The following is a 13370-nucleotide window of genomic DNA, read 5'->3' on the forward strand; positions in this document are numbered from 1 at the left end:
TTGGTTAAGCGTCTGACTTTGGCTCAGGTTATGACCTCAGGTTGCAGAATTCAAGCCCCACATGAGGCTCTGCACTGATGGTGCGGAGCTGGCCTGGGATTCTCTCTTTCTCCCTGCCCCTCCCCCAATGGCTCTGCCCCTCCCCCACTTGCTCTGCCCCTCCCAGCTCGCTCGCATGCGCTCTCTCTCTCTCTCTCTCTGTCAAAATAAACTTTTTTTTGAAGCTTATTTATTTTGAGAAAGACAGAGACAGCACAAGTTGGCGAGGAGCAGAGAGAGAAGGAATCCCAAGCAGGCTCCACACTGTCAGCCCAGAGCCTCAGGGCTGGATGCAGGGCGCCAACCCACAAAGCCATGAGAAAATGACCTGAGCTGAAACCAAGAGTCAGATGCTTAACCAACTGAGCCACCCAGGCACCTGCAAAATAAATAAACTTAAAAAAAAAATTCCTAAATTCTGAATATATCATCTGTACTTACAGTAGTATATTTAATCATACACACTAGTCAATCTAACTTATTGAGCAATTACTATGTGCTAGACACAGTACTAAGATGGCTGAAATTTTTAAAAAGAAGTGATTACACTTTTCCAAAATTAAATTAAATAGTGAACATTTTCTAAGCCTTTCACATGTAGCATCTAATTTAACCCTCACAAAATTCTTACCAGAGATGTGGAAACGGGCCCAGATAGAGTCAACTGACCCCAAAGTCACAAAACTGTTAAACGGTGGAAGTAGAATAAGAATCAAGGCAGCCTGATTCTATACCCTGTGTCCTGAACTGCCACCCAGTCCTTGCTGCCAGATCTTGCTTGGCTGTAAGTCATATGTGGTGATGCACAGAGTCCAATAATACTGATTAATTCCCACAGCCATTTGTTGAATGCTCATTAACACAAGAATCTCGGGGGCAAATTCTCACAACAACCCATGAAGTGCTTCTCTTCATTTCCATTTTATAGAGGAGGAAACAGAGGCTCAAGGGAAGTGAATTAACTTGTCCAAGGTCACAGAGCGCCAAGAGTTAGTGCTGCCATGGTGCTTACTATATACCAGGTAGTGTTCTAAGCACAAACTCATCTAATCCTCACAACGCTGTAAGGGAGGCTCCATTATTACCCACCATTCTCAGTTAAGTAACTTGTTCAAGGTCGCCCACTAGTAAATCGCAAACCCAAGATTCACTGAAAACAACTTCAGGATAATTACTGGATACACAGTGGCTGAGCGGAAATTCAAACCCAGGTCCACCTCCTGAGTGAGAGTGAAAGACAGTCCTTTTTTTTTTTTTTTTAATGTTTATTCATTTTTGAGAGAGAGACAGAGTGCGAGTGGGGGGGGGGGCAGAGAGAGAGAGGGAGACACAGAATCTGATTCAGGCTGATGCTGGGCTTGAACTCAAGAACCTCAAGATCATGACCTGAACAGAACTCCCACGCTTAACCCACTGACCCGGGGCCCAGAGAGAGCCTTCTATCTTGTTTCCAACAGGCTACTACTCACGGCTCTCAAAACTGTGGGGGTGCAGAGGGGTGCTAGGGCAGAGGCGAGAAACAACCGCTCTGGAGACCCCCAGGGAAGGGGCATTTAAGCTGCATCTTGAAGGAGAAAGTGCTTCCTGGACAAAGAGAGCCACTGCAACTTATTTAAAAAGAAATGAAAAGTACCCAAGTGAGGACTTTTAAAAAGCTAATATGATAACAAGGAGCAGATAAATTATTAAAAACTGTTTCAGATTGAATCAGAAAAGCTTTAATTTTTTCAACGAGAAAATACTCTTGATGAAGGAAAAGCAAGCCTTTATTCCCTTGAATTTTGACTATTATATAATAAAAAATCATCGAGGGACAGAAATGTGCAGTTTGCCTTTTGTTACGTTAAACTCAACAAACTGACTTCCAAAACTTACTTCCTCAATCTAAGTGCTGCAAGCAGGGTGGTTATTAAAAACCTTCAGGGATCTTTGCAAGATTCTCTCCTTCAGGTCCTGATACACAGCATTTACAAACCAAAATGAGCCTGGAGATGCTGGCCACGCATCAGAAAGAAGAGGCGAGCACCTCATTCCAGCTGGGCCGGGGGCAGGCACGCAAGTTGTGGCTCAAACGCTTCAGAGCCAGGGTTTTGCCCCCTGGCAAACTGATTTATGACCACACGAAAGGCAACTGCGGAACCGATCGTATTAAGTACATTACTCAACCATGAATCCAAAGACCGGGATGGGATGCGAATGTTAAAGGGGGGAGTGTGATCTGGGGTTCACTGCCTGTCCTCGGAGCGATGAGACCCGTCAATTCCTGATTCTTGCAACAGCCTGAGGCCGATGGACTCTGTTCCCCAAAATGTGCGCGCTGGGGAGCTGGCACAGCGGGCATCCAGGTGAGGTGCCTCCACGCCCCCTTGCGGACCCGAATGTCGATTGACCAGGATGTGCCAATTCAGTGATAGGTAGTTTTTCAGACACTGGGGCTTAGCCCCCACAACACCCCTTCAAGGGGGTCCCGGTGACCAGCCTCATTTTACGGATGAAAACGCTGAGGGTCAGAGGAGTGAAGCAGGACTTGCCCGCGAAAAGGAAAACCTTCAAGTGAAGGCGATCACTGGGCTGGCGCTTTCATCTTAAGAGTCAAGAGTCTGGGGCAGCAAGCGGCTTGGGGCTGCCCGCCCACCCTCTCGCTCCCTGGACAGACTAGGGGCCGGCGGGCAGCCAGCAGGCCTGGTAGTGCCCAGGTGCCCTGGAAGAGGGAGCGCGCGGCGGGCGGCGGCGCGGCTCCCGGGCGCAGGGCTGCAGCGGCGGGGCCGGGGCGCAGCGCGCACCAGCCGTTCGCACGCGTCCGCCTGGGGCGCCCCGCGCCAGTCCCGAGTCGCCGGACGCCCGGCTGCAGCAGCGAAGCAGGGGCGCGACGCCGACCGTCCACGCGCCCGCGGCGGTCCCGCAGCCCAGCGCGAGTCCCCAACACGAGGCATGCGCGTGTGCGCGCGGGACTGCTGCGGACACAGGCTGGCAGTGCCACCGCGCGCCCGCCGGCACTGCCCCGCGCCTTACCGTAGCTGCTCCCCGGTGACCAGGACCTCAGCCATGCGCTCCAGCTCCCTTTGCTGCGCTCCACCACCCCCGCCGGTGCTGCCGCCGCTGCCCTCCTCCATGGTCGGGCCGCGCCGCTCGCACTGTCTTCCCCAGACGCCGCGGGTTTGGGTGTTAAATCAGCCTGCCCTCACGGAGGCCTCCCCCGCCATCTTTGTTAGGGGCAGTCCCGTTGCTCCATCGCGATTGGCTGGAGAGGGAACCCCCTGCGGGTGGGCTGGGGCGCTGGGCTGCTGCGCTCCAGGAACTCCAGCTTGGGGCGGTGGCTGCAGCCCCGCGTGGTCGGGGGCGGGGCCGAGGGAGGAAAATATAAACATCTGGGCGGGGCGTCGGTCCTGCGGAGAGTGCGCCGGTGCAGGTTACAGAGGTGACCTCATTTTTCGTTACCCACGGAGCTCGTGCTCCGGGACCTTGGGGAAAGGTTAGGAGATGACTGAACAAGTGTGAAGGTATTTTTATTATACCGTCTGTGCTCCAAATCGGCAGAGTCAAAATAATAATGAAATAGCTCAACAGTGAACGGTGGAGGATATCCGGATATACACGTCACTGCAGGGGTTGGTGAAGTTAGGCATTATTCTCGTCCCAATCCCTTTCACCAAAGACAGCTTAGCTACCTTATAGTGTAATCACTGAAGAACGCTGGCCAGGGAATAAGAGATCTAGGATCCAGCTCCACGCCTATAATTTCCTACCAAAATGCGCTTAATTCTCAGTTTCTTCCTTTACAAAATAAAAATAACTATGGCTACCACTTGTTGACATCTACTGCGTTAAAGATGCCTCAGAGGAAAGAGAGGAAGGAGAAGAAATTCTTTAATTAATGCAACAAATTATAAAATGGGTATTGTCCTCATTTTGTGTCAGGAGACAGGCTCAGAGAGATGGGGTGACTTATCCAAAGCAGGCAGGTAATAAATGCAAGAAAAATCAAGCCCAGGACACTCTGGCTTCAGAATTGTGTTCTTAAAAGATTGCTTCTTAAAACGAGAATATGATGGTATTTTCTACAGGGAGGATGGAAGGAACTTTGACTAATACCAAATAAATGTCCGTTTATTCAGTTCCATGCAAGGTCAGAGCCTGGTCTGCAGGAAAACGGAGGAATGCTAACGGTAGTGGTCATTGTACTAAGGGGATATTTGTTTGTTGACTATTTTGCAGCTTTTTACAATTTTTGCACATATATAAGTCTCTGCACCCTTACAAGCAAATGTGAAATTTTTTTTAGTAAATACTGTATGGAAAGACATTCTTTCAATTGCAGATTTGTAGTAAGTTTACAGAATAAAAATAAAAATGAGAGGGCTATCAAAAAACAAACTTTGTTATTTGTATATTTTTTATCAAGCAGGTTTATTATATTTTACTGTTTTCTTCTTGGTTTGTTTTTAAAGAAGATCACTGTAGCATTTTCCAACATTCTACAAGATCATTACTTAACTTTAAATTTACAACAATTCACAGAACACTTATTCTGTGCTTTACATGGCTAAGCATTTTGTTTATATTATTTAATTGACTTCTGAGAGTTGGGTATTATTATTGTCAACTTACAAGTGGGAAAGCTTAAGCATAGAAAGGTTAAGTAATTTGCCTAAATTTCACACCTGGAAAGTCAGTTAGGCAGCTCTTGAACCCTGGGTCTGTACATGCTCAAGGTTATGTTCAACCATACTCCAGAAAGAAAAAATTGTCCCACTCCCTTGTGCATTCAACACTAGATATTAGGTAATTCTTTCACCAAAATAAATTATCCGATTTTCTGAACTTTTTAAATAGACCATGGCAAAAATGTAGAGCAAGCAAGACATAGTTCTAAGTGAATGTGATTCTAAGAGCTTCATTCTGCATAAACTATAAAAATAATTTAATCAGTAGAGGTCCCAGAATTAATGAATTTAACAACTGGCTGTCACTCATGTTTTAATCCTATATCATAGAATATCAAAAGTTTGCATGGACTTCACACTCAAACATGCAGTTTCTATACTGATTCTGTCATTTGTTAACTTTGCAACTTTATGCTAATTACTTCTCTGGGCCTCAATTTCCCCACAAGAATAATAATTCTTACCTTATGGGGATGTTGTGTGCCTTAATAACATTATGTAAAGTTTTCACGTACATATTGGTCAATAGCTGTTCTTTTTAATATCTTTACTGCTTTTAAAAAGAAGGAAGAGGAGGAGGAGGAGGAAGAAAAAGAGGAAGGAGAAAAAATCCTTATCAGATACTTTCCATGAGGAATTTTTGGTGCAAGGCAAAAACACTTTTTCTCAAGTTGTGTCTAATTAATTTTTTAAATTATTAATGGGCCTTCAAAATGAAGAAAAGAAGGGCGCCTGGATGGCTCAGTTGGTTGAGGGTCCTTCCAACTCTTGATATCTGCTGAGGTCATGATCCCAGGGTCATGAGATCAAGCCCCACACTGGGCTTCATGCTGAGTATGGAGCCTGCTTAAGATTTTCCCTCTCCCTCTCTCTCTTTCCCTCTCCGTCTCTGTCTCCCTCTATCCTCCCTGGATCACACACACGCATACTGTCCCTCTCTCAAAAAATAAAATGAATCTTAAAACAAAAAAAAGAATAAAAGAGAAGTGCAGAACTGGCCTCCCTAAATCTTTTATTTAATGTTTTTAAGCTTTTTGAAAGTATAGAATGAAAAAAAGTATTACAGCAATGTTCAACACTGTTTTATCCAAAAGCTCTGACTCCGTGTTGTAACTCAAATCACTATTGTGATTGTCTTTTGTTTTTCTTCCTATAAATCTGGTTGTGTTTTCACTTAAATTTAGGCAACTTTATCCAAAAAATAAAAATTAAAAGAAGTGTATTTTTGTAAAATACTTTCTTATTTAATGGTTTATGATTTTAAAATGTGATAAAAACCTTTTATCGTGGAAGCTTAGGATTTTAAAAAAACACCTTGACATAGGGGAAAAATTCAAGTCAGGAAAATACCTCATACTGCTCCAGTGAGAAAGAGCAGAATTTATTCTTCTTGCTGGATGAAAAGGATTGTGTGTGTGTGTGTGTGCGCGCGCGCGTGCTCATGTCCACGGGAAGTGAGAACTGGTTTGCTGTCATTGTCTCAAACTTTCTTTTGACATGAGTCACTCTGTGCTCTATTGGGTTAGAAGACAGACCTTTTTCCTACCTTAGGAAAAGATCAGTCTGACTCCTGAGGACACGGAAGCACCAATGCTGAGTCTGTGAGCTTGAGCAACTGGTTCCAGAGTAGACTGTGATCTCCAGGGATCGCTGGATAAGAGATGGGCCCTGGCACGGGGATTAAACCAGTGTAAAGATCTTAAAAGGGCCCAAAATTCCACCTGACCTCGGTTTGATTCCTGACTCCAGTGGGGCAGGTTCATGATCATCCCTAATTTTTGCCCTCTTCTGTAAAGTCAAGGTCATACTACTAATCCCATTGGGTTTTTGGGAGGACTAAATAAAATGTAATGAGCGCACTTGTTAAAGGTGGGAACTATTGAAGGTAAGCCTTCTCCTCCACCTGGTCTGCTCACCTGCTTCATGCCTTCTGGCTGTTTTGCTGCTCTGGGCACAGTGCTCCTCAAACTTCTGGTAGGTGCGCAGGCGTGCGTGCATGCTCGTGTGTGTGTGTGTGTGTGTGTGTGTGTGTGTGTGTGTTTTCAGTTCACTGAAGATTGACATTTTGGTAAAATACAATAGATATGAACATTTAAAATGTATAAAACACAGCCCCGATTTGTTCTTGTTGTGGTCAATGGACAGAAAATTGGCCAGTTGTTACAAACATTTCACTCGGTGTCTGCATGTCTCAATGTCTCTCCATACAGGTGACGGTCACCAGTTGACAGCCCACAGTTTTAGCCTCACTGGTTAAGGGTGAGCAGCAATGTGAGAGGATGAGCTTGAATAAAACATGTGAAGGAGTATTGTCAACTCTGAAGCCTCCACCACGTTAGCTAGGAGTACTGTGTTGCCCTTTGGTATTCGCCAGTACTGTTCCCACCTGGTCTTCAAGATCAACTCAGACTCCACCTTCCCTGTGGTGTCTTCTTTTTTTTTTTTTTTTTAATTTCTTTTTTTTAATGTTTTATTTATTTCTAGAAGAGAGAGAGAGACAGCGTGACCAGTGGAGGGTCAGAGAGAGAGGGAGTCACAGACTCTGAAACAGGCTCCAGGCTCTGAGCTGGCAGTCAGCACAGAGCCCGACGCGGGGCTCGAACCCACGAACCGCGAGATCATGACCTAAGCGAAAGTCGGACGCTTAACCGACTAAGCCACCCAGGCGCCCCCCCTGTGGTGTCTTCTTATACCCCCTCAAGAGGTGTGCTGTTTCCTTTCCTATGACTTCACATGATATCAGAAGATTTACGTTACTTTTAACCATTAATGGGAGTCTCTGTTCCCCAGCTTTTGTTCTCTTTCTGTGAATGGAAGCAAACTGATGGTTTAGTAATAATTTCCTGTCTAGATATTTCTGTTGACAGGCCCTTTAAGAAGGGGAAAATAAATGTAAAAATAGAGGAAAAATAAAATTTTCATGTCATCATTCACATCCATTTTTAATGTTTTTTGTCGTGTTTTGATTCTTTTTTGTAGTGATAGAAATCGAACGTCGCAAATAAATATATGCTTAGGTCCCACGGAGTTCTTAACTGCTGGAAGGGCATCAAAATTACTTAACACTTTGGTATGTGCTGCCACCTAGTGACTGATTTCATGATGACAATAAATGATAGTAGATCTCCTATAGGAAAAGGGCTAACTAACTCCAAGAAGGCTTTTCGAAAAATTTGTGGGGGGAGGGGGGGCACCTGGGTGGCTCAGGTGGTTAAGCATCCAACTCAGCCCAAGTCATGATCTCATGGTTCTTGAGTTCAAGTCCCACGTCAGGCTCTGTGCTGACAGCTCAGACCCTGGAGCCTGCTTCGGATTCTGTGTCTTCCTCTCTCTGACCCTCCCCTGCTCATGCTGTCTCCCTCTTTTTCAAGAATAAACAAACATAAAAAAAAAAAAGGAAAATTTGGGTGGGGATTGTGGTGCGTCACATTGTTGGGACTGCTAGTGGCTTTTCGTGACCAGGAACTAGGGATGCTAGATATCTCACTTTCTTGGAACAGCACCTTCTAAGGAATTATCCTAAATCCTGAATGTCTTTCCTAGGTTCTGCGGGATATTCTTTTAGATGAAAAACCTGTTTGCTGTTCTCTGAGCTTTGAACCTAATTTGGTTTTATATAGAAACACAAGATATTTTTTGCACAATTTTAACAGAATTCTGACTTGTCCAGGAATGCAATTATTGTCTACGTTGACCAAAAAAGCTGCTCTTTGCTCTGACCTTGACCAGGAAAGGTTCATCATGAAGTAAAATCGTTTCATCTGTTGTGTTTGGTAAACACGCTCTGAGTACAGCATCCCTGTTTTGGCCAGCACTTGTTAGTTATTGCATGTGTGGGGATTGTACGGGGATATATTATTTAGCCAAATTGTAAAACGCCAAATATAAAAAAAGAAGTGATGGCAATATTCAGTACACTATTGCCTTCCTTCTGTTATTCTAAATTTACTCACTCTCAGGGCATCTGGGTGGCTCAGTAGGTTAAGTGTCCAACTCTTGGTTTCAGCTCAGCTCATGATCTCACCATTCATGGGTTCGAGCTCCATATCAGGCTCTGTGCTAACAGTGCAGAGCCTGCTTGGGATTCTCTCCCTCCCTCCCTCTCTCTGTACCTCCCCTGCTCACTTGCTCTCTCTCTCTCAAAATGAATAAATAAACATTATTTCTCTCTCTCTCAAAATAAATAAACATTAAAGTATTCTTTATAAGTAGTTGTAAACATCTGAACATCTCACTAGACCTTCTGCAGTCATTTAAATATTAAAATGTATATTATTTTGTTATAGGTTATTTTTTTCTTCTCTATACTCCCAAGTATAAGGGCATCATATTGATTTTTTCAAAATATGTACACCGAAAGCTTATACTGAGAACATTGGCAGATTTTGAACAGAGGAATGCCATGATCTGACTTACATTCTTGCAAAGTTTGTGTGAGAGAAATCATAAAGGATTCTCAGTTTTGTGCTTGACTCAGTAAATATCTTAATGGGATCTTCCTTCTCTTTTCCAAGATAGAGAACAAGGCACAGCAGGCTACTCTGTGAAACATGAAACAATACCACCCTCTAGTGGGGAAAGTCCTGACTGTTTTATAAGCAAAGCCTTCAAAGTTTATTTAACAAAGGATGTGCAGTTAAAATTTAAGCTACTGTATTTTCTAAAGAATTAGATAAGTCTTGGTGTAAATCAGAAATTCCTTACCTGAAGTGATTTTAAGTAAAAACAAGGTAATACAATTTCTAAGACATAACTTTATTCTATTTCTCCTATCACATGAAATTAGTTCCCAGATGGAAGCTTTGTTTGTTTGTTTGTTTTTAAGTAGGCTCCTTACCCAACATGGGGCTTGAACTCAAGAACCTGAGATTGGTAGTCAAAAGCTCTACCGACTGAGCCAGCCAGGCGCCCCCAAGGAGGTATTTCTTTCAAGGCTTCCACTTCAGATGTTGGTGAGGCTTCATTTTTTATTTATTTATTTATTTTTTTAGCCCAGTTTCTAGTTGTGAGCCCCTGACGGGGTTCAGGGCAGGCTGCCCCCAAATATACCACTTGGGCATTCTGATTATTTTGAATTAAAGTTAACTTAAGAAATGACAGTGCTAGAAGGACACTCTGACTCTCCTTTGTCTCCTGAGAAGCAGGAAATAAATCTCCCATGTGAAAGGTACCCTACTATACCAGGAGCGGGGGAGACACCCTCATCACCAGAGATAGGGACTCTAGGGCCAAGAGTGCTATATAAACTTACCACTTCTTCACTACTTTACCACCCCAAGCCCTATAAAGTAAAATAAATAAATAAATAAATAAATAAATAAATAAAGCCTGCCTGAGTTGGTCCCTTCTGTAAGTCTCATATTTCTATGAGCTCAAATATTATGAATTAAGTTTGTTTTTCTCCTGTTAATCTGTCTTGTGACAATTTAATCATTAGAGGAGCCTAAGAGCCTAGAAGAGAAGAGAAGAAAGGAGAACTCCTCTCTCCCTACATCACACTCTCTTCCCTGGATGATCTCATTTCTACCACTCTGTAATCACCATATATGCATATTTAAAAGCTTTATCTTTTAGCTTCTGGCAAGACCTTTATTCAAGATCCAATTTCTAAATCTGACTTCAAGGCATGTCTTCCCCTGCATTTTCTCATAGGATCTCAGTAACCACAAAGCAAAGCCAGGGCTCATCACATCTCCCCCTGAATGTTCCTACCCTTCCTGCGATATGTTGTAAATGAGAGGAAATGCAGTTACTCACATAAGAACCTAGAATTCATCCTTGATGCTTCCCTTTTTCTAACTCCTCAGGTCTAATCAAGTAGCTACCATTGTCCATTGTATCTCAAAAATTATTTCTCAAACCCAGCTAACTTTATCACTCACATAAGGTCTCAGAGACAAAAAAAAAAGGACAGAGAGAGAGAGAGAGAGATTAAGTAGTCATACAAATAAATGTAAAATTACAACTTAACTTAAAATCTAGAAATGAGGGGCACCTGGGTGGCTTAGTCGGTTGAGCGTCTGACTTTGGCTCAGGTCACGATCTCCCTCAGTTCGTGAGTTTGAGGCCCACATAGGGTTCTGTGTTGACAGCTCAGACCCTGCTTCGGATTCTGTGTCTCCCTCTCTCTCTGCCCCTTCCCCCCTTAAATAAATAAACATTTAAAAAAAATAAAATCTAGAAATGAGATGCACCTGCTGCCTTGAATGTATATATTAGAGAGGCTTCACCTGATCAGGGAGGTCAGAGAAAGATTTCTGAGAAATGATTATTGACCTAAGCAAGTGACCCAATACCATATGTGGCCATGTGTGGCTATTTATGTTTAAATCACCTAAAATCAAATGAAACGTAAAATTTCATTCCTCATTCTCATTATGCATATCTCAAGCACTCAAAAGCCACGCACACGTGGCTGGTGGCTACCAAACTGGACTGTGCAAATACAGAACATTGTCAACATCTCAGAAAGGTCTACCAGGCAGTGCTTAGTGAGAGAAACAACAGGTGTTAATCAGGCCAAGAAAGAAGGGAAGAACATCAGACAAACAGACCCCCAATAGGGGGAAGCATCCTGGAGACGGAAAAGACTTCACAGAGAGCCATTGTGCCCAATGCTCCCAGGAGGCATCGGAGAAGTAAAAGAAAAAGCAGTAGCAGAAGAAGCAGGATAGGATTTATCTTCTAAAGGCTGGGAGGGAAAAAAACTAAACAAACAAAAGCAATTCGATGAAAGATGATGAAAGAAAATAAGAAACTACAAAAAAGAGTAAGTAGAGAGAGAGAAAGAAAGATGGTAGAGATGAAGTATATTAGATCTAAATTTGGATCCCATGTACCAGAGGCTGTGTTGTTAATCTGCTCAAGGAAAGATACTACATTCAGCACAGCAGATGCAGGGCCAGACCAGCGAATTAAATGGGCAGATGGGGGCAAACCATTCTTGCACCCTTGAGTCTCTGAAGGTCACATTCATTTCTGTCATATTCCCAGGTGTGTGATGCGTTTTTTTTTTTTTAAATTCTGTGATGCTAATTTTAATTTCTGTGACAGCTTCAGGGCTTCTATTTTGCTTTTTTCAGGAGTAATTATGACTCCATGAGTGAAGGAGCTAATTTGAGAAGCTGCAACTACATATATTATTAAAAATCGGAATGAGATTTGGAAAACAGTGAAAAGATCTTCCATCTCTGGTTGACCGTTTTCTACGAATTATCACTCGCCTCTGAAAATGTTAACCATATTTATCACAAAGTCTTGGGATTTTTGCGCTATATGTCTGTTCCCTTTGATCTTAACTCTTACGTGATGACTTTTTATATCCTGGTTATGTTGTTGGCCATATATAAATGGTGATTCTTTTTTTTATTCTGTTTTTAATTTTAAACAATAACAAAAGGCTGCCATTTGTTAAATTTCACTTGCTTGCCATGCATGTTAGATTGTAGGTATTAGTATCTTCATTTTGAATATTTGTTTCAGATAAGGAAGTTTGAATGAGAGAAATTAAATGAAGACAAAACAAGTCACAAAACTAGTGAGAACAGGGTTAAGATTTCAAGAGAGGCGAGTCTGATGTAAATGTCAGCATTGCTCTTCCATTAAGCTGCTTCCCGTTGATAGAGCTCTGCAATGGTTGATTCTCTTCCAATTCAAACATCTCATCAGGCAGCCACCTTCATACCCAGCATTCTTCTCCACCGGAGTCCTTACACATTCAGGTGTATTAAAAAAGATAAGTAGGTCATAGGAACCAACCTTTCTACCACCAACTAAAGCACCACCCAGTACCCCTGGGATGCCCTACTCTGTAGTTTTCCAGAAGTTGAAAAATGCTCATTTCCTTTGAATTCAACCCCTCAGTCACCTACCCATCTACTCACCCACCCACGTCTTTTACTTTGCCCAAGGTCTGATTCACCCTAGTGGAATGTTCTCAGGGAGACTCAGCTCTCACGGGCACCAAGAGTCCCAAACAGGCTGCGGGGTCCCCAGGAGAGTTCACAGCAGGCTCTTACAAGCTATCAAGGCACGGCCGCCGGCCGTATATACGGATGAGCTTCTCTCTTGAAACTTTGTATTCAATCAGATCACTGCAAAATTTGGCCTAGAAGACACCTTGGAGAAAGCCGAGTGAGCAGTTTACACATCCTGCGGTGGCGAGTTTCTGTCTCCCCAGGAGACTTGCAGGCTGTTTCCACCCCAGGACAGTTGCTTTCGTCCGGACACGGGTCTCAGCCCCTCTCCTGACACCCAGCTCACACTAGGTGCTCAATGAATGGATGGATCTAGTCCAAGCCATTGTTTCTCAGATATGACGGTCCCCAGACCCGCAGAAATTAGATTCCCTTTCCAATTCCACCGGGGCCTCGCTCCGGATCCAAAGTGTTTGCATAAAACGCGGCTGCATATGTTTCGAGACAGGGTATACTGCTCCGGCATCAGACTTACTACCTCCTGCAGTGCCACCGCGGGCAAGGAGCTTGCGGCATTTGCGAAATGGGGCGAACAAGGAAGGAACCGCCTTAAAGGGTGGAGCGAAGGAGGTGGGAAATGATGCAAGCAGAGTGATGATCAGAAGGCCCCGCCCTGGCGGAAAACCGGACTGTTTTCGCTGGCGAGGAACTGGGGGTGCCGGCGGGAAAGCAGTGGAAGGGGGAGCGGGGG

At 43.7% G+C, this 13370-nt stretch overlaps 1 protein-coding gene across 2 annotated transcripts in view; it reads right to left on the reverse strand.

The window, feature by feature from the left end:
* DEPTOR (DEP domain containing MTOR interacting protein) overlaps positions 1-3341 on the reverse strand; it is a 132170-nt gene extending 128829 nt beyond the window's left edge. For both annotated transcript variants that reach the window (XM_039227217.1, XM_039227218.1), the window contains exon 1: positions 3052-3341. In XM_039227217.1, the coding sequence (XP_039083148.1) occupies positions 3052-3152 (101 nt within the window). In that variant the 5' untranslated portion in view covers positions 3153-3341. The remainder of the gene's footprint in view (positions 1-3051) is intronic.
* Positions 3342-13370: the final 10029 nt, after the last annotated feature.

Source organism: Hyaena hyaena, unplaced genomic scaffold, assembly GCF_003009895.1.
Source record: "Hyaena hyaena isolate Hyena2069 unplaced genomic scaffold, ASM300989v1 scaffold_26, whole genome shotgun sequence".
NCBI classification, from domain to species: domain Eukaryota; kingdom Metazoa; phylum Chordata; class Mammalia; order Carnivora; family Hyaenidae; genus Hyaena; species Hyaena hyaena.